Raw genomic sequence first — 21,290 nt, forward strand, 5'->3', positions numbered from 1 at the left:
TATAAGTGACTTATGTATGTATGTATGTATATATATGTATATATTGTACTATTCTTAGTTAGCGTATTGTCTGTCTTGTCTTAATGTTGGTTTAAAATGGAGCACTGTAACAAAAAATAATTTCCCCCAGGGATCAATAAAGTATTCTGATTCTGATTCTGATTCCATCCTATAAGGTTACGAAATGGCCCATCACTGTTACACTCTTATTCTAGTGTGCCTGCCTCTAAGTATTTGTAGGTAAATACAATTACTTTGTAATTTCAAATAAAATACATTTAATTACAGGGTAATTACACCTTTTTGTCGAAGACTGTATTATATAAAGTTATTAATTAACTTGGCTAGCAGAACTAGTGTCAGCTGTGACATGACTGAGTTGAAGTTCCAGGTTTTTAATTTGCTGGTGTCAGATTATTAATAAGGGTGATGAACACTTGTTGGAGAGACCCAGTTTTGCCCCGGCAGACCCTTGATCTTGATCTGCACTTACTGCATGTGTTTACTGTAGAAAGAGGCAAAAAAAACATAAGCAGGAAATCCAAGTGCAAAGCAAACATTTGTGTCAGAGGGAAATGGAGTCAGTGACCCTATGAGAGAAAACAAAGACACTGATCAGTTACTGTAGCTTAGCGCAAAAATTTCCTTCAGAATGCTACTTTTCACTTTCATGTTTCATGTACATTTCAGAGCACGTACATATTCACTTTTGTAATCAGTACTTTAACTTCCAGGGTCTTTGTTAACACTGTAGTTCTAAGTGAAGTAATGTTTGCATGCTGGTGTTAGAAAACAGACTTTACCTGTTATGAATTATCACCAAATATTAGTCTAAAAATAATGAGCTCACGATGATGAAAAGTATTTTAATACATGCACAGTTGGCACTAATGGTCAGTCCATGGTTTGACATATCATGCAGACCTGCCAAAAACAGTGCGTACAATAAAAAATCTAACAAACAAACCAAAACAATTAACACAAGCATCCTAAATAGTATCTTGAAAGCAAATAAATAATTATGAGATAAATATCCATATCCAGAATTTCAACATATATACACTGTATAAATTGAATCAGCTGTACACTATTGATGACAAAAAATGATACTCAAAATAAAATACTGCTAAAGCATGTTTTAAAATTTAAAAAGGTGAAGAATATAAAGCATAATTGTATGTACACACTTCACAATAACTACCTCAGTTTGCCTGACCCAACCTAGCAAAACAGAACAAATACTGCATGTTTAAAATTGTACAGTAGTGCTACGACACAATGCAAACAAGCAAATGGCTTCCAGTTTGTCTTCTTCTTCTCTCTTCTTATTCTTGCCCAGAAGGTGCTATTTTAATATTTGATTTTTGCTATCGCTAAATCTAACCACAAATGAATCAGGCTTCAAAGAAATCAGGTTCTTTTCTGGTGCTAAATTCTTGAACTCTGTGTATCAGAAGTGAACAACTGCTGTCAGTCTTCAAATCTCAACAGACGGATGTATGGATGTCTGCGAAATGCACCAATATTGATGAACTTTAAAGCCCAGTACAGAGAAGTACCAGTATGAGTCTGTGGCTTCATTTAACTGATTGTCCACAGCTAAACCACTTAAAGTTCCCTGTGCTAGTGATTTAAAAATGATTAGAAAATGATCGTTATTTTAAACACCTATTTTTCATGGGATTTGGCACAAAGATAGACAATTATTACACATGCCAACAGAATACAGTATACTGTACTACTCTGTAGTTCCCTGCCTTAATACAATCTGTACTGTGCAAAGACTCATCATATATGCGTCACTTTGTGGTCAAATAAAACAAATACAAAAAATAAAAAATAAAAATGATATAAAAAAACTGTTAAACATGTAGCAACAGTTTCAATCTTGTTGTGCATAACACTGTGCTGATTTGCTTTGGGAAAAGCATGTCTTACATCTGACCTGGCAACAAGAAAATCTGGATTGTGGCGAACTCTGAGAGCACAGAAGTGTGTGTAACAGTGCAGACTTTTATTAGCTGAAAGAATCTTTGGTTAAATCTGATGAGCTGACCACCACTGTTTTTAGTTGATGTAAAAAAAAAAAAAAAAAAAAACAGTAGCTCTCTGAAGAAAGTCAGAAACAGTTATCAACTAGTCTTCCTTCTGTGCTCACTGTTGCTTTGTGGTGTGCTAACAGCTCAAAGAAAAGTCCAGGACAGTGAATCTACACCCATTGGTTGCATTTGTTGTAAGTTTGTATTAGAAGGAAGCATTTTTCCTGCAAAGCAATCGTTTCTTTTTGTAAATTTTCGTTGTTAAATGACGTCTAGACTTGCCTTAAACTGTGTGATTTTGCTTTAGGTGCTTAAAATGTCATGTTTTTATTAATCTGTTTTAGCCGCCTGCTCCTGTCTCTGGTAAATAATCTCCTGATCAAATAGCGCCCTCCTGTGGTTGGTTAGGGTCTTGTAGCCTTTGTCCTGAGAGTTAGATGAGACAGCAGTAAGGTTGTCCCTTGGCACAGTATGAAGGAGGGTCAGAGTTGTTTTCTAAGATCGAGGCTCCAGCCTTTGTGACAGTTCAAACAGAGTCTGCTGATTGTCGATGATGTGAAGATAGTCAATGTAGGCTCGCACCTCTGAGCTGCTCTTCTGTGTTATTCCATTTCCTAGGATGAATAGAAAACGTGTTACTTTTCTGGGTGAAATGGATTTTGTTGACTTTCTTAAAGCCATTGTATGAAATCATGTAAGGCAATGTGCTGGTGCGAGAGGATCATGAATGTAAGTGACTTTGCTCACTGATTTTGTTATTTGCCTTGCAAAAACTGATGATGACAGCTTTAAAAAATGATGTTTCATCATTGCTTTTAGTATGGAAGTTTGTAGAAAAGAAATAACAATATAAACAATTTAAACACTGACCCATGTGATCTTTCTGGCACTGTCGAATGAGACGCACCATGTCTGCTATCATGTGCTGGAAGCAAAATGTGGAAACAGGCATCTTTAAACATACAGTTTTGTATTCGGTGCTGAAGCATGCCCTGCCAATTCAGTTCAATTCAATTCAATTTTATTTACTGTATATAGCGCCAAATCACAACAAAAGTCGCCTCAAGGCGCCACAAAAATGCACAAACCTACCAGCTTTTCAAAATTGACCAGGTTATCATGAAACGTCTTGTTGCCTTCATGAATGAATGTGATATCTAAAGGAGAAAAACATTTTGTTTAGTATTCTCCAGCAGGTTTGTTCTTCCATGTCAGATCTGCTTGATAGAAATATCTCCCCAGCACTCTGCTCCTAGAGTTAGATTTTCTGCAGGGGAGCTGAAGTGACAGAATAATGAGCACACCTTTCAGCAGCAGAGGAAGAAAAGGAATCTTTGGAGCCTTCATCTTCTTGAAGGAGTCCCTGTAGGCCTTGTGATTCAGCGAGGGATCCTGTGAAGACATTTTTAAAATGAATGAGTCTTATCCAGCGGGAGTGACTGTGTGTTCCTGGATGCTTTTATTAGAGACTACTAACGATCTAATGCGGCCAGATGTTTCCACTGATTTTACAAGTTCAAAGCATCTGTTTGGTTCGGCCAGTACACACCGACACAAGGGTTTATACTCTCTGTTACAGTGTGAATTCATACCATGCTCAGTAAACTTACTGTAACTGTTTCCAGCTCTGAAAATAGCCGTTTGAATTTGCCAGGAACTTTCTGCAGAGAAAATAAAAGCTGATTTCAGATACTTCAGCTAGACATATAATAATGGAAAAAGATGGAAATTATTAATTCCTTTTAGAAAAAGAAAAAAGTAAAGAAAACATCTGACCTCCCATGTCTGACTGAGGCGGCTCACGGCTGCTGTGTTGAGGCCCATTATGATCGCAAAGAAACAGTTGAGGTTCCTCTGTGCTTTACAGCTGCACACAAGCACACAGTTCATTTACTTTCAGACTTGTAACCACAAAAGTAGATGTAGTTCAACGATTTGCCACTGGAGGGTGCAGTATTCCCATATAAAACATCTCACCCTACAGGTTGAATGCTGTAATAACTTTGAACTAATAGTAGGAGAAGCCAATGTGAATACTCGGTAAGTGAATCTCTTATCACACTGCTGTGGTATGGGAGGAACAATACTAACTGGGCAGCAATCTTTATGAATTTCTTGATGAGCTGAACCCGTTTGCAGAGCGTTGGGCACAGCAGCACCTCGGTCATCACCCACAGCTGGATGTCATTGCATCGCTGCAGCAGGAATTCTAAAGCTGTCGTGTGGTTGCTGCCAGCGTGGCGGTTGAAGGTGAAATAGACCAGCTCTTGCTGTAAAAAAAAAAAAAAAAAAAAAAAAAGAACATTTACTGAACATTAACATCTTTGAAGGATTCAGTATGAAGAGAAGAATTTTTGCAAGTTCAAGTTGTGAGACAAACCTCGTGCACTGCATCAAAAATTGCCCAGTCAAAATCAGTGAGTGCAACAGCGACATCCCAGGTGTTCAAACTCAGCATGTGAGCTGTCCTCTGCTGCAGCTCTGAGTTATCTGTTAAAGGGTTCTGCAAAGAAAAACAAGCAAAAAAGGTTCAGATTTTCCTTTAAAACCACAATGCCCGACATAAACATTTAGACATTTTTGCAGACACTGAATAAGAATTAGTTTTGCCTCAATTTAAATACTAAAAATTAAAAGTCTCTTCGCCGGTTTTTAGGTATCATATATAAAAATGCATTTTTTTCTACTCTCAAGAAAATGCATATTTAAAGTTAAAGTTAAACATAAAAATATTATTCCTACCAGGACTTCACTAAGGTCCTTCCTGCACGCATGCAGCCTCCCCACTGACCGTAAAGAACTGGAGAAAACTCGGTCCTGAGGCTGCAGGAGGAGTCTGCCTGCAGGGGAGAAAAGAGCATAAACAGCAGAATACCATTAGAAATCTGTCTGGCAGCATGTACGCAGCTATCACTGGTTACAGATAAGACTCTGTGTGCCAAGCTCCACTTTGAGGTAGCCTGACACTTTAGTGACTGATAACAGATGCTGACTCCATATTACTTGACTCCCTAGGAGACATCGAAGTCAATTATGTTGATTGCAATCTCTCACATACCTATCTGGGCTCAGTATCAAAATGAATATAGAAAGAAACATCAAATATGACAAAATGTTAGAAAAAAAAACTATAAATGAGAATTTTTTGGTTGGATTCACTTGTCTCCTAAGAGGAAATGATCACTAAAATCAATACACAGTTGTTCTGAGAGATCACCATATCCTGATATGAGTGCTCTCTTTGATAGGGAAACAGACGGACTCAATGGTGTTGAAGAATATGAAAATGACTGTAGCCGTCATAGTGCTTAAACTCATATGACAGAATTTGGACCAATGCGTTAAACATAAAACACAAAAGAGAACAGAGACTTGTTCTAGTAGGAAGTGGTGGCCCAGCACCTCACTCAAACACTTGTGAAGCATTTTCCTTTAATTTGTCACACATTTGCATTTAGAGTAAGTAGTCTCATAGCTAGTTCTGGATTACTCTAATATTCAACTGTAGTGCTACAGTGTTAAGTTGTGAGTTTCAACATTGAAAGTATTGTCATTATTGCTATGCAAAGTTCTCCAACCAGTTAGAGAAAATACTATTTACCTCCAGGATAAGTGACACCCACGAGTACCAGCTCCTCCTGGGAGACATCCATCCTTTCTGCCACTGCCTGCACCAGCTCCTGTGCCACCACCCCGGACTGGACCCTCATACTTAGGTATGAGTCCATGGTTATATACACATGACACAGCACTGGCAAAGGGAAAAAAATAATTTCATTAAGTTGTAAGATCCGTTAAAAAGTGCAGCCCACTGCCCATATAGGAGGTTAACATGAAATCCATGCCTCTATCAGGCACAGCAGAGATCCATTGACCTGGGATCTTCTGGTCCCATTAGGTGGGTCTTGGGAAGTTGCCCACTGACCAAGTTTGCACATTCTGGACACAGACTAAGAAATTCAAATCATCTGCTTCGGTGTATTTTGGCCAACTGAATGACCAAATGAAAGACCCACTTTACGACCCACTGAATGGCCCACTGAACTGAATTTGGTGATGAAAAATGTTTGTTATGCTAATTTAAGAGATGTTAAAACAGACCAATTTTGGCCGGGAACACTAAAGTAAGGGGGTGACGTGACCACAACTGGAGGCTTATTTGAATGAACTAGCTCTTTAAAAGGAATATAATCTAAAAACTTTTTTCCCCCTTACTGTCTGTCTCCTTTTACTACATGTTTTCATTACAAATCACCTTTTAACTGTGCTTTTGAGAGGTGCTATAAACATTTAATCTTATTAGGCTATTATATGTCATAAGTCAGATATTTGCACTCCCAAATACCTCATTCAATCCCTGGAAAGATTCCCATTGTTGTACAGTTCAGACTAAAAGTCTCCTTTTTTCTTACTTTGGAAACAACGTATGGCGGGAGGAATGTGTGAAGAATGAAGCTTTTTTTTTTTTTTACGACTTACCATCCTTGGTCTCCCTCTGTGTTGCCCTGGACTGGAGCCCGTTCTCTTTCAGACTCAATTGGTGGAAAAGTGCTTTGCTCTGAAAGAGAGGAAATGCGTGGATTTTGAGACACGCTCTTACTGCCTGAGAACATCATGCATTTCGGTGGAACAACGGAACAATGTTCTTAGGAGGAAATGTGACTACAATAACCCCGACACCCGAAACGTCAATTGGGAAAGCCAGCTCATGTTGTATAAAATCTTTTATTTCTTAGCCTTGTTCACTTACCTTTCTTTGAGGGGAATATTCCACAGTACTGAAAAAAGGAGAAGAAGAAACAAATCACTAAAGTGCACCACAGTGTAATTAAACATTTACAAAAACAATCGTTGTACTTTGTCTTAAAAACTGATGATGATGATGATGATGATCCGTGGACCGCAGGTAGTGTCCGTAGTACAACAACGTAACGACCCATGCAGTTTATATAATCAAGGTAAAAGGAATCCATGTATACTCCTCTGCTGTGTTGAGTCCATTATTTAAGCTTGGTGTCAAGGACAGATTAGAGTGCTTGGTAGATTTTAGATCTTCCAGTGTGATACTTTCATTTAATCACCCTATTCCCATGGGTTAGTCCTGGTTTGATGGATAGCCCCGTGTCTATTATCATCCCTCAGCTTTTCCTGGGCTCTGCATCACAAAAGGCATGTTGGCACAAAGCCTGCCCGCAGGGATCTCCTCTCATAGGCCAGCAACGACTGTGCACTAATGAAAAACCTGACTCCCCCTGCCATGTCAAAGCACCGCTTGTGATCTAACTAGCTCTTTTACTCCTCAAAAAGCCGAATCACCAAAGAAGTCGATTAGCTCGGTGAATTATAATGGCACATGATTGGAGAGTGCAAGAAAACAAACAGTCTTTTTCCCCCAGCTTAACCTTCCCTTTGCACAAAGGCCAGATGGAAGTTGATGGGAAGCTTCTTTCTATGAAAAGAATGACACTTTTTTCACTCTGCAGCAGATTTCCACACGGCAGTCAACCTTGTCCTCCCCTAGGGTGGGACTGATTGTGAAAAGCTCCTAAATAGAAGAGTATGTCAGCCGGTAACACCCACGCAAAATCGGCTGCTTTATAAGAGTGGGTGTTGTGGATTTCCCTCCGTGCATATAAACGGGAATGAGATGCGGTCAGATAACTGTAGGAGGCTCGGGTTGAATCATCTCCACTGGTTTTAATGGGCATCAGGCAAGAGCAGCCTCAGGGGAAAAGATGTGACTGGAGGCTGACGAAGGGCAAGGGGCGCATGGGTGTGGCAATGTGTCTTGTGACTCAGGGTTGTACCATCAAAAGCAACATGATGTTTATTTTTATCAACGAAAACACTAAAGCTACTCACAGATTCCAGTTTCAGAGCAACAAAACTGTTGAAATTCATCTTTGATTGAATCTATGTATACATTTAGCAGATCAAGCATGTTTTATTTAATGGAGAATAAATACTGGGTTATTCATAATGCCTTAGTCTGCAATTATAAAAGGTTTTACATGATTTCATATTCTTTTATATATACTTATATTTATTTATTGGCATCTGTGCTTCGTAGCTTCCACAGCACTGTGAATATTCATTTGATTGGACTGATACTGTATATTGTGTTCTGAATATTGCATAATGATTTTATGACTCAACAAATCTGAAACCATACTGATGCGTATCACTGTGTTTGCAATTATTCTCATGTGTTTGGCCCAATCACAGTCAGCTGGCTAGAAATAGAGTCTTGTAAACAAGTGGTGGGACAAAAAGTACGTGCGTGCTCTTCGAGCTTTTTTCTTTTTCTCACAGAAAACATTTGTGGCTTCTTATTTCTCAAACTTCTTATACATCCTCAGTTCTGGACATTTGAGATGAAGACTTCTGTGCCATTCATATGCATACCAACCCAGAACACTGCAATTACTTTTCAGTTTCTGAATGGATTCATTGATAAGCATCTAAAGAAAGACACCAAGGGGAGAAGAAGCCCTTTCTTCGTATTCAAAGAACAGTGTGTGTTCCAGTTTGAATCCTTCAGCAGTCACAGATCTTACTAGAAATTTTCCACACCCAGGCCTGATGAGGTTCGTTTCCATTTAATAGAATTTGAAAGTATGTCTGTATTAAACTATAGTTCTCTTTCTGTTTCCACCAAATGAGGAACAAATATATGAACTCACTGTCTGCGATGCAGGTGGTAGAGTTTCTGCAGCTCCCCCACATCCCTCTCCAGGGCCGGGTGCTCATAAAGATCATCCAGCACACAACGATAAAGAGTCTGGAAGGAAATGTCAATTTTCATTTCTCCCATACAAAGTTCACCTCCCACCCAGTTTCCACCCTTTTCCGTTTGCACAGTGTGTCCTACCTTCATGAAGAGCTTGACATGCTCGTCTTCTCTCAGGAAGTCTTTGCAGAGCAACATCCACTGCGACACCAGGTGCAGGAGTTTCTGCTTCCTCTCCAGAGCCTCCTTCCGATCCTCTTTCCCTCTGTGTCGCTTGGTGCAATAGGTGGGACTCGGTTAAGGAAGGGAGATTATTTTTCATGTCTGACGTCAAATGCACAGCACAGCGAAGCATGGTGCATGATATCGATTTAGTAAAGGGGCCAAGAGAGTCAGTTATATGAATAAGATGAGTGAAGTGGAACAGCTTTAAGAAGGTAAAACATACTTTGTTTTTGAATAAAACATCTAATTCAGGATCCTATAAAAGCCTATGTGTTCAAGGATATTGTCCCAGTAGAGCTTGGCATAAATCGCTTGTAGACATGAATACTGGGTAGGTTAGCAGGAAGTCATCTAGAAGTGTGTCTGTAAAGAGAAATAAAGATCATTTCATGGAAACTATAACTTCAGAAAAAGCAAAAAAGACTTTACACATCCCATTACATCAGTCATAAGCCACGGACGCATATTTCAGACATGAGATACACGGCCTTCTCACTGCTAAATCAGTGATATTCTGCCACCCAGACACGGTCCACTTTTGCCTTGTAGGAGTGCGACCTTTACCAAAAAAATGAGCAGAATTCCTCAATTAAGCACGAAGCTGACACACTCAGATACTGTTAGATTAATGGAAAGGAGTGCATGCTTGGAAGGAGCTTCATTCAGTGCTACAAGATGCTGTAGGGCATGCACTCAAGTGACCTTGACAACTGTATGATTAATGTCAGCTGAGCGCTACGTACAGGAGAGCTTTACTAATTGCGATGGCTTCCGTTTTCCACTTTAATAATGTGAGAAGAAGAGCTCAGAAGAGGCAAACAATATGCTAGCGGCCTTTTCTTGCACACCATTTTTTACTTGCACTATCTGCAGTCTCACACATTTGCTACTGCAGGCTGTATCAGTAAGGATAAGCCAATAATGTTAATGTGTCAGGTGACTCTCTCTGACCTGTAATGAAGTCAATATTTTCATTGTTATTTTCTCGCTCACAGACAGGAAATTTGATGTTTCTGCTGTGCAATCATGCAATTGTGTTTACAAGCAGTACTTTCTGCCACGGTACCCTTCTACAACCTCTTACCAAGGTTTAAAATGAAAAAGTGTTCCTGTAAATAGATGACACAAAATGGATGCACGCTCTGCATTTGCGTACCTGCAGTTGCATTTTCAAGAAAGACAGCTGATTTTGCTTAATGGGATTTCTTTAATGATCACAGATGAATCTCTCCCAAATTGTGGCCAGCGATTCGTCTGAATATCCTCAGGAACCACTAACCAAAACTGTCATAAAAAGATACACGCAAAAGAAAAAAAATTGTCTAAGGCATAATGTGAAAGAAAAGGACACTAACTCTTAGACATAATGCCCAGCCACAACCAAAAAGCTTTACAAATCCTATTAGAGCCAACCGCCTTCCAACCCCTCTGTAAGTGTGCCTCACACCCAGAATTGTAAATTCTTCTTTTTAATTTCACACTGGCTTCCCAACGTCTTTGTGTACGTTCTGGTCCACAGGACTCCCTGACATCATTATGTTAATCCAAGCAGAGCAGCTGTGGACACATCACTCACTGCTCATGAGCGGTTACATATGCACATCTTCTATAAAAACACACCTTAACACAAAACCAGAAAACGACAGGAGAGATATCACAACCCACCCACATGTACTGTATCTACTTGCACACACACACACGCACACTGACTGACTGCATACTACTCACTCACACTGCTGCCTACTGCTGTATTTTTTCAGAGCTAAGCTGAAACTGAAACGCTTTCTCATGAGTAAAAGCTCACATGCCGCTCCCCAGACTGTACAGTCTGACGGTTTCTTTTTTGAAGTTGGAAAACAGACCTAGAGGTCTGCAGTTTTCAATTGGAATAGAGGGAAAAAAACAAAGCGGCAAGATTTAACCCAAACAAGTTAGCAGAAGATGTATTTGCTTCATAAAGGGAAAGACATTGTGTGTGAATTCTGCCGTTTGAATGAAGTTTAGCAAGCGGTTGGGTTGTTTTCTGGCTCCAGTCAGTCATAAAAGTCAGTCAGTTTTTAATATTTCACAGTTAGAACTTGTAGTTGACGTGTACTACCATGTATCATGTTGCTTTCAGACACACAAACCAAAACAAATTTTGTCTTCCTTTTAGCAGAATTACATAATTGATTCACTAAACTACCTTGTCAGTGTCATCAATAGGCTTGTCAATCAATCTGCACGTCTCTTTTGCATTTCAACAAAGCTGATCAATGCAGTCTTTGAAATTTGCATGTTAATGTGTCACTTGCAAGCTTGGTAACCACCAGAAGGCATTAGTTTAGCATTTAGAAAGCTTTTACATGTTCTGTTCTTTCACTTTCAGTACAAATAAACATCTCTCCACATGGTGCATTGGCAAAAGAGATAGGACATCCTCTCATTAAGGGCACAAATGTTCTGTTGCATGATTTTCAATGCTACCAGCGAGCAGTATGATCTGTGCAGAGCAAGAATCAATAGCTGCACTCAGGGATTGGGTACAGGAAAGAAGGCAATGCTGAAGACTTGTGAATGCTAATCACAGTGCTAAGAAAACACTTGCACATCAGACATCCACTGATTGCTGCAGTGGTTCACACTTGCTTTCCCTCAAACATGCCTGCGGTGGTTTCAGAAAAGTGCCATCTCTCGCAAAAGAAGACAGAAAGCTTTGCATTCCTAATGTTGTTTAAACATGGACGTGAGTGCTACCATAATGAAATAAAAATGGCTTTCTAATGCGATGTACTGTATATAAAATCATCAGCTTATCTGAGCCATCCAAGAGAGACGAACCAAAACGCAGCAGCTCGTTTAATGTTGGAATAAATCTTGTTTGGAGAAAAATTGGAAATCTGATTCTATGAGATGATCCTCAGCAGTAGCACAGAACGACAAGGAGCCAGCAGCAGTCAGATTATTAAACATCACTCAGTGCAGATCAATTGCTGCTCAGGACTCATCCTCCTGAGGTCTCTGGCTCTTTGACCCTGGGATACCACTCAGCATCATGCTCTGCTTCATGGCTCCCTATGGAGCATTAACTTCTATACACTCACTGAAAGTTGTACTAATGGTGAACGATGCATAAACAACACAAAGCCCTTCTGGGCCGATGGATTTATTATACTCTAAATGAACAAAGAATAGAATGGCTAAACTATTTGTCTTAGTGGCTGACTTTATGTTTAACTTCATACCAGAATAAAATATTCTAATAAAGCGATAAAAATACGACACTCAACATAGTCTATAACTCTATTGCATCCCTGATAAGACATTTGATCTCCAGTTAGTCATGCCTCCATCCCAATGAGAGATCATCTGTTACCACCTCCATATCCCAAGAAAACTGCAGCTCCTCTCCTAATCTCCTTATGCCCACTTTCTTTCCTCTTCCCCGCTCTTTTCATCAATCTTTCGTCTCCTTGCCTCACAGCTCTCAATTGTCATTCCTCATCCAGTTATCTTTTCAGCTTCAGAAACAGAGGGTCTCCTCTGCCTTGGCAACAGAGCCAAATTATCAAGTACCTGCTTGGATGAGAGGAAATGTGTTGATTTTTTTATTGCTGTGAGGCTGGACTGCATGTCGTGCAGACCATTTACAGCCTCACTGAAAAGATATGAGAGACATTTATCTCTGTCATGGCTTTTAAATGAATGCTCTTAAACTTAACATCATTTCGGCAATCACAGCACATGATTAACCCAGTAATAATGCCCAGAGGGAGAAGCTGTCCCAGCTTTATCGGTAAGAGAAAGGGTGGGGAGGGCAGAAAGTAAAACAGAAAGTGAAGGTAGCTCATTTACTCTTTCTCTTCTCAGTCACATAAAGATACATATGTGACTTCTACATAAAGGTAAAAAAGACTTTGTGTTTTTGCTTTCTAATATCAAAGAAACGCTTTATGTCAGACACAGGTAAAGCCAAAAGAGGGTGAAATGATATGAAAGCAGTATGCTGACCTGACTCTTTGCCCTGTGTTATCCCTCGGTCCTCGTCCAGCGTTAGGTCATTCAGCAAGTGCTCCAGGATCTTCTCGGGAGTCCCTGACAGTACCATGTACCTGTCAGACACAACAGAGTCATTGGACGAGTCCTCCTCAAAAGAAGAGAGAGACCGGCTGCTGCTCCATTCCTCCTCTCCCTCTGTGCCCTCATCATCTATGTAGCGAAAGTAAGGGACATCAAACGTGGGCATTGTCACCGGCTCTGCCCGGCTGGTGCTGTCACTGCTGCTCTTTTCCGAGCCCTCCTCATCCTCCTCGTCCTCCTCCTGCTCCACCAAGGCAGCGTGTAGCAGCCTTACCTCCTCCTGCTGCTGGTTCGGGGGCTGTGGCCGAGATCCCATCCTAGCAGAGTCCCCTTGCCCTTATGCCGGCAATGTTGCTGTGGTTACTGCTGCATGACCCCTTTACCCATCCCTCTATCCACCTGCACCTGCTAGAGCCCGTAGTCCACAGAGGTATCCCAGTATGCTCGCAACTACAAAAAAAACCCCTCTCCAGTTACTTGAATGGGAAGGCTGACAGCGCAGCTTTGCCTCACAGTCCCATGCTGCCTACTTGTATGTATTTAATGTAGTCATTTATGTGCACGGAACTGTGATGTAAGCATGCCTGAGTGAGTGAGTGTGTGATCCGCAGAGGGGGAGAAGGAGAGTGATTATAGGGAGAGCGCTGAGGGAGCGAAACATATAGTGAGAGAGGGAGGGAATCTAGGAGGGGAGGGGAGTGGAGAGGCTTACCTCCTGTTTCTCGCCTCCTCTCTCCCTCCTCCCCTCGCTGATGCAGAGAGCTGCTCTGACGACAATCTTTGGAGAACGAGCACATCGTGGCCCCTCTCTCTCAGACACAAGCGGACTGCCTCGTCACTCTGGGGCTGGGGAGAGAAAAGCAGGAGGGAGGGAGGGAGGGAGGGAGTGTGTTATCACCAAGGAGATTCCCCTGTATTTTCTCCCACTCGCACAAATCACCACTGATTTCCATCATAATACTGCACTGTAAGTGAAAGAGAATTTCCATATATCATTATTCAGCCCTTATCACTGGAGCCCATTCAGGGATTAACATAAAAGACTATTTTAATTATTGATTTATGTGTAGCGCCTATTAAATCACGGTTGGCGACTGAAGGCAGTCTATTTTCAAGCTGTCACATGGTTCAACTTTGCATAGTAACAAAGGTTTTGTGGTTTGGAGTTTAGCATAGACCCCCGATTCCCTTGCCAGGTACTTGTCCTATTACCACCACGACATACAAGCAATGATAAATTCATCTCCTTTTTGTCAACAAACAAAACAAGTATTTTTTTTATTTTATTTATTTTATTCATGCTTTCACATGTATAGGGCAATATCTCTGTTTCTATTGCTGGGCATACTGGACAGCCTAGACATTCTCTTAAAGTATCTAAAATCTAACTTAACTAAAGTCGACATCTTAAACCAAAAAGGATTACTAGAGTGTCTCTGAAGTATAAAGATGGCTGACAGCTGCTTGACAATGGAGTAGCCTGGATCAGTGATATTGGTCTTAATGAGATCTTCACTGTATGTTGCATACGCATGCATCCTGAATTAGGCCCCCTCCCCTCACTTTTCACCCATCCTCCCCTTCTCAGCCATCAGTCACTGCAACACAAGCCTCTGTTCATGCAATTAGCTGGGTAGACATGCTGGAAATGGTTGCAGTTTGTGGCCCTAATTGCCTTTTGCCAGAGAAGCATTCAGGGTCGTTCAGTTAAGCATGGCTTCCTGGCACTATTAACGCTTGTCAAGGGATCCGTGGACATAAAGACACACTATAGATGCACGATACATATGCAAATATATGCATTTAGATACAAAATATAACAAAACAAAGACACACAAACATAGTGTGTCTTTCATCATTATTATTGCATTATCCCACTACAGTAGTTTAGATTGGTGGTACTTTTCCAGTCCTGTGTTGTCTGACTGACTGAAGAAAACTTTAGATATCTGCTAAAACTGCAGTAGCAATTACGTTTTCCAATATTACATAGACAGGTGCTCTCAAGCAGTTTCTACGTTGCTGAAGAAGCATCGAGACTTAATTGTCTTACTACTGGACTAAGGGGCATGGAGGATGACAAAAATGGAATGAAGAAAAAAATCCCATTGAAGCGAAGCTGTTCCTTTCTTCCTGTGGTTCTAGCTTTATCAACATGTGGCATACTGTGTCTGTTAAATTCCTTTAAAGTTAGAAAAAAAAAGCACACTTTTTTGTCTCACCAAGCCTGGCAGTACAGCACAGTTGATTCTTGACTATAATTAACATAATATCTCAGTGTATGGCTAATGGGTCAAACAGCAAATAAGACTCTTCACAATTAATTATTGATTGTTTCTTGGCTGCTTCAGACTACTGCTTAGTGTGCACTGTGCTTTGTGGTTACCAGTGTTCCTATACAAAAAACAACCAGGCGTCTAGAGTGGATCATTGTAAGGAGACAGCAGGGCACCGGGCCACTCAGTTTCAAACCTAGCCTTGATCTGACCTTGCTCAAAGTTACTGAAGCCTTTCAAACATGGACGCCATCAGCAGAAAAGCAAAAATAATTTTCAGGCCTCTGCACAAAGTCACGTCCCCCTAAGAGCTTCACTGTCCCATCTATGGCTCCAGATCTATTCTGCTGGCTAGAGAGATGTGTTTTATGTATGTCTGTGTGCATCTGACATGCATGGTATGAAACACTTAAAGTGCCCTGGAAGGTCTCAGTCATGACAAAGTGCTGATTTGTCTTAATTCCTCCCAAGCACCAGTGTGGATTACACAGGATGGGAAGAAGAAGACGGGATCCATATACGAGTGCTGTTTTCAAATAAACATCATCTCTAACAGACGCTTGATGTCATTCATATTTCATGTGTGAGGTTTGAAAAATAAACAGTGAGCAAGGGAGGTGCACATTATGTAACATCAAGGTAATAAGAGTAAGACAAAATGTGTTCAACAGAAAAGATGAGAATGTGTTGCTATCTGTTCCCCATAAACTGAAATTAAAGAGGCTATAAAAGATAGAAAACTGTAAAAGATCTGCAACCTCGGGATCCGAAAAGCAAATAAATGCAGAACCTAGTGTTAAACATTGCATTTGAAAAACCTCTGGTTGCAAAGAGAAGTCAAATTGTACAGAACTCCTGTTGACTTGAGGTATGATCTCAGTAAACATCGTCTTGAGTAATCTTTAGTCTCAATCACTATTTTTTTAGCTGTAATAAAGCATGGACTTCTTTTATTGTCTCATTTAAAGCAAAATATGATGAGTGGCTATAAACTATAACGCAATATGTTTTAGGTTAAAACAGAGTGCCTAACATTCACAGTCTTTCTGCATCAGAGACTCTGACATGCAGCACTCTGTATATTAAGCACCCCTTTTCCCACCAGCTGGGATTTAACTGATTCCTAAACACTTTGATGTCTGTGTTTAGATATCTGTATGAGTCACGTTTTACAGCACTAGCAGCATCATTAGATTACTTATAAGATGAGGAACACTAGAGAATCATCTCACATAATGTTAATATTTCCAGAAAATGTCAAGTGTTAAATGTACTGTGTATTCTACACTGTAAAAATAAATCGTGATATAAAAGTATTTTACTGTGTATTTTATAGTTTTGTACTGTTCTTCTAGAATATCATTAAATTCACATAAATAGACTGATTTTACATTTCAAATGTAAATTAACGTAAAATCACTGTAAATGTAATAAAACATAATTTTCCTGTTTTTTAAATGTATCTGTCTGTACATATGCATATTTAGATTGTTAAAATACATTCACAAATGTATCATAATTTCACAAATATTTGTCCGTTATTTGAAAGACTGAACTGTTAAATTCAAATGTAATGCTATGGAAAAATATATAAAATGATTCGTATAAACTTTTTTTACATCAAATAATTACTATTATTGTTGTTATTTAGGGTGATCGTGGCTCAAGAGTTGGCAGTTCGCCTTGTAATCAGAAGGTTGCTGGTTCGAGCCCCGGCTCGGACACTCTCGGTCATTGTGCCCTTGGACAAGACGCTTCACCTACCACCTACTGGTGATGGCCAGAGGGGAATTGTAAAGTACTATATGAATGCGATCCACTGTTATTTAAACCAACTGTTAACTGTATATCTCTGTACATTTAAGTATTATTATTCATATTGCCACATTCATTGACCTTTTTTATAGGTAATTTCATTGTTTAATCACGTTAAATTGTTCCTAATTTAATGTTTAAAAGCACTTGAAAAAGGCAAAATCCGATGTAAAATAAGGGCAACAAACTGTATTGTCATTACTGAAAATAATGGGAAAATTATTTTCTGTTATTTTATGGTATTATTTTGGCGCCCCAGCTGCTGGAATATTACTGTTTTTTTAGGATTTGTTTTTTTTTTACGGTGTAGTGTTAAGTGTACTTTACCATACCTGGCTATTATTTCTGGCATTATAAATGACACACAGACATATATACTCAGCCTTTTTTACAGTCATAATTTGACAAACTTTGCATATGTACAATATTGTGCAAATCATTGCCAAGCTGAAAAATGAAGCCATTGCCAATCAGACATTTCCAGATGGTGGATCAAAATCTGACTGTACTCATTTTCATAATTCCATCAGGTTTGCTAAGATCCCCCAATGAGAACCAACAGCTTGTATTGCAGGAGGGCATATATAGATATAGGCCCAGAAGGGAACTGCATTAGGTGTGGTTCTATTCCTGAATTCAGGAATAAATTTTCATTAATTTAAAATTGCTTCTGTGGTAAGTTTCTGTTGAGACACAAGCACTGATTCATTCCTTGAGTTCTTTATTTATTTATTTATAATTTATAGGTCAGTGTTAGGGATTGTTCCTTCTAAAAATGGTCAGGAACAGGGACTGGACTGAAAAATGAAAATGAGTGAGAAAACAACCAATGTCCAAAGAAAGCCTGAGAAACTATTGCTCAAGACCACTTTTAAAAATTACTAAAAAGTCTTGATCCTTGGAAACAAATATAAAGAAATGAATGGTGGCTCAGTACTGTGCTCAGTATGTCACTAAAGAAACAAACGTAAAACACTGTTGTTATGTAGCTCTAACATTTGATCATCCACAGACTGGCAGCAGCTGCAGGCGACAGGCTGTTACTGAAAGTGCACGGTGATAAGGAGAGCTTGCCTCATGGTGGAGAAAAGGTCATGACGCTCGGGAATCCACCCTGAAAACATACAATGTCTTGGCATGATGACTTGCGTCATTTCTTCCTGCAATTGTTCAGCAGGTCAACGCACAGACACAGCTGGCAGGAAGAGAGAAGCTGAACCCACCATAAAGCTAGCCAATCAGATTGCTCCTATACAGGTGATGTAATAGTTTTAAAAGTGTGGAGGCTGACGTGCACATACAACACTTCTTGTTGTATTTGAATTTCTTTTTACCCACGTTTTGAACAGCATCCCAACTTTTTGAGAACTGGGGTTGTAAACACAGGCATAGTGATTCATCTTATAGATACAATCTATTTTGACATCTATTCTTGCGTCTAAAATGGTCTTTTTTCTCATATTTAATGAGACACTTCTTGCAATCTGCACATAATTTAAGTGGCAACACTAATCTTTAGATAAGGTGGAGACACTATAGAACGTAAGGAGACCGATTAAAAAAAAACAAGACTGCAAATTCACTTCAGTTTGATTAATGGGATGCTACACAGACTGCAATGCTTGCATAAAACACTGCAGTATAATCCTGAGTGAATGTAACTAAGGATGCAGACTCCACTTGCTTTCACTCATGGGGAAAGCTTGCTAACAGAGTCGGATTTATAATTAAATAAAGTGGAGCATCAAATATGTTGAACTAAAGCTGCGTTTTCGTTTCGATGCATTTACATGCTGCAACAAACAAAAGTTGTAGAAATATCTGCTCTGTCTGCCGATGTGTCATGTATCTCACCTCACTTGTCCTTTCTGGGTTCTTGCTGTGGTTTTGCAGAAAGCGACAGCCATCCTTGGCCAGTCTCTGGACCATCTCCAGTCTGGACAGGTCCTCCTTGTCATGCAGGATGCTCTTGTTCCCATGATGCAGCCCAGGGGACACAGAGAACATGTATCTGAGGCCACAGTCCCACGACATTGCCGACTGATTACTGGCTGCTGGCTTTCCACCAGGAACAACAGCAGAATTCCTGAACATGGGCTTACACAACTCGTAAAAAATGCCTAACAGAGGTGAGCAGCTCAAGAATGAGTGTAGGCTATATGTACGAGTTGTGAATTTCTGTCTGAGTAGATTCCAGTTGCTGTACACCTCAGTCAAGTCTACAGGCGCATCAGTTGAACTCCAGGTATCGCTCTGTGTGGTTGGCTGTACTGAGAGTGAATGACAGAGTTCTCCTCTCCGTCCTTCTGGTGCTTTTCAGCACCCGGGCAGGGAGGGAGTGAGTTAAGGACACGGTGGGTTCAGGAAACATCTGGTGAGCCAGACAGACCCAAAAAGGAAGTTTAAAAATCTCCCGAAAGCAGGAGAGAGTTAAGATTCAGGATAGGGCAGGGTACTTCACACTAGAAGGTCAAACTCTTGTTAGGGTGGAGATGTACTACGTGTGAGGCAAACAATACTTAACCGCTTTATTTTCAGTTAGGGTGAGGTAATGTAATGGCGCCCATAAGAAGCTCGTAAAGTCAGAGCAAAAGCTACAGATCTGTCACAGAAAGTTACTGACATATTCATGTGTAAACATCAGAGCATTTACCTGCTGTATATAAAGTGGAGCAAGCATTAGAATTTTGAGTAATCAAAACTCTTTATCACTCATCTAGATAGCTGCTGATTACAGTGAACAGTGAACAGAGTTTCCAGTTTTTTATGTGATATATTGCAAATTGAGGCTGGATCTCGGGGAGTTCATCAGACAAGAGATCAACTTATGCTGGGAACTTACAAACGGCTTCATTTAACATTCGGTATTCTGTAACATTTTTGAGTCTCTAATTAATCTCCAAATGATTTATTGAATTTCTCAGTCAATCGTTGGTGTGTAAAATATCAGTAGACCTATACAGAGGATCTGAAACCCAGGCATGTTTGAAGCTTTTGTGGGAATAATTACATTTTTGATTTATTCATTTATGGCCAGTGAAGCTGATTAATCAACTGTTTGTTTGGGACACTTCATTTGAAACTATACGTTTCTCTAATAGGACGATAATGAAAAAAGAAGAAGAGAAAACTAACAAAGAAAAAAAGCCCTTTAATCACCCTGCAGACTATTGCTGCAAGTGTCCATTTTTATTACAGAGCTCTAAGTTGTCCAACTAAGATGTCCAACTGCAATTGCTGTCAGTGTGCTTAGTGAACTTGCAGAGGGATCAGTGTGACCCGACATGTATCGATCAAAGAAAAACAAGGACATTAAATCTCAGTATGGGCAACATTTTATCTATTATCATTATATCTTTTTTCCCCTCTGTCAGCGGTGTGATGCTTGACTGGGTCCTTGCAAAGCCATTCAGCTGTGCTGCCATCCCAAACTGCTGATACAGCAAACTGCAGAATGAGAAAAGGTCCCCATCTCTAAGTGGTGTTTCTCTTTCATGTGAGGACGAGTCCTATCATTCCACTGCGGCCTTTTTGTTCTTTTAATGTAAGTGATTGGCACGACACCAATTGCACTCCTCCTGCAGAGTACATATTAGACTTATTACAATAGGTAACTCTTCCTTTAAGTCCTCTTAAAATCTTTTTTAAATGAAAAGAAAAAAATTACCAAATACTAAGTAAATGAACTAATATGACCACATCCTTGGTTTGTACGAGACTTAATTACATTACTGTATGTGGCTGTCTTTGCGCATTTGCTTTTGTGATACCACTGTAGGAAGAAAGTGAACGTGTTACATCGGGACAAAGCCAGGGTGACAAACCTAGTTTTAATGTGCTACCACTGACCCAGTTTTTCAAGTAAACGAATTGCAAAGTGAAGATGCCTAAAGCCAAAATTGTAAGGCAGCTCTGTGTGCTACTAGTGTCTTTAACCAGGGACTGCCATGACAACCAGCGCTGCAACAGACTAAAGCAAATGACGAAACTCTTTTGGGTTCATTACAGAGATTTCCAAAACAATAGCCACTCACAAAAAGGTCAAAAGTCAAGCCACAGTCTGCCACATATATTAAATATTTAGTAGCAGTTTTTTTACAAGCACATTAAAATTGCACATTAGACAAATAGGTAAATTATGACAAA

The 21,290-nt window shown here is 39.9% G+C and overlaps 1 protein-coding gene across 2 annotated transcripts; it reads right to left on the reverse strand.

The window, feature by feature from the left end:
- Positions 1-782: 782 nt before the first annotated feature.
- Positions 783-19,445, reverse strand: LOC147319434 (rap guanine nucleotide exchange factor 5-like). 2 transcript variants are annotated; one of them, XM_086312061.1, is made up of 18 exons: positions 18,999-19,445; positions 13,766-13,899; positions 12,985-13,085; positions 9,279-9,357; positions 8,911-9,055; positions 8,723-8,820; positions 6,790-6,817; positions 6,519-6,597; positions 5,641-5,790; positions 4,782-4,879; positions 4,420-4,542; positions 4,131-4,309; positions 3,816-3,906; positions 3,650-3,700; positions 3,344-3,431; positions 3,132-3,196; positions 2,910-2,964; positions 783-2,653 (listed from the first exon to the last, which is right to left on the reverse strand). In XM_086312061.1, the coding sequence occupies exons 1-18, from the start codon at positions 19,236-19,238 to the stop codon at positions 2,535-2,537; spliced, it is 1,923 nt and encodes a 640-aa protein (XP_086168187.1). In that variant the 5' UTR covers positions 19,239-19,445; the 3' UTR covers positions 783-2,534. The 2 variants fall into 2 exon arrangements, with proteins under 2 accessions (XP_086168187.1, XP_086168188.1); XM_086312062.1 differs by lacking the exons at positions 13,766-13,899; positions 18,999-19,445 and adding an exon at positions 13,328-13,682 and having other exon boundaries at positions 788-2,653.
- Between the last annotated feature and the right edge of the window lie 1,845 nt (positions 19,446-21,290).

The sequence above is a fragment of the Aulonocara sp. 'chitande type north' Nkhata Bay genome, linkage group LG11, assembly GCF_057382095.1.
Source record: "Aulonocara sp. 'chitande type north' Nkhata Bay isolate Kocher_YH1m ecotype deep benthic linkage group LG11, A_spYH_male_GT1.1, whole genome shotgun sequence".
NCBI classification, from domain to species: domain Eukaryota; kingdom Metazoa; phylum Chordata; class Actinopteri; order Cichliformes; family Cichlidae; genus Aulonocara; species Aulonocara sp. 'chitande type north' Nkhata Bay.

What these genes read in the sequence shown, in the direction of transcription:
- LOC147319434 (XM_086312061.1), bottom strand. Translation starts at nt 19,238, where the DNA reads ATGTTCAGGAATTCTGCTGTTGTTCCTGGTGGAAAGCCAGCAGCCAGT. An exon ending in TGCCAAGCTCTACTGGGACA is followed by an intron (nt 9,056 to 9,278) that starts ATATCCTTGAAC and finishes ACCGAGTCCCAC; the next exon opens with CTATTGCACCAAGCGACACA. An exon ending in AATATTCCCCTCAAAGAAAG is followed by an intron (nt 6,598 to 6,789) that starts GTAAGTGAACAA and finishes CCTCTCTTTCAG; the next exon opens with AGCAAAGCACTTTTCCACCA.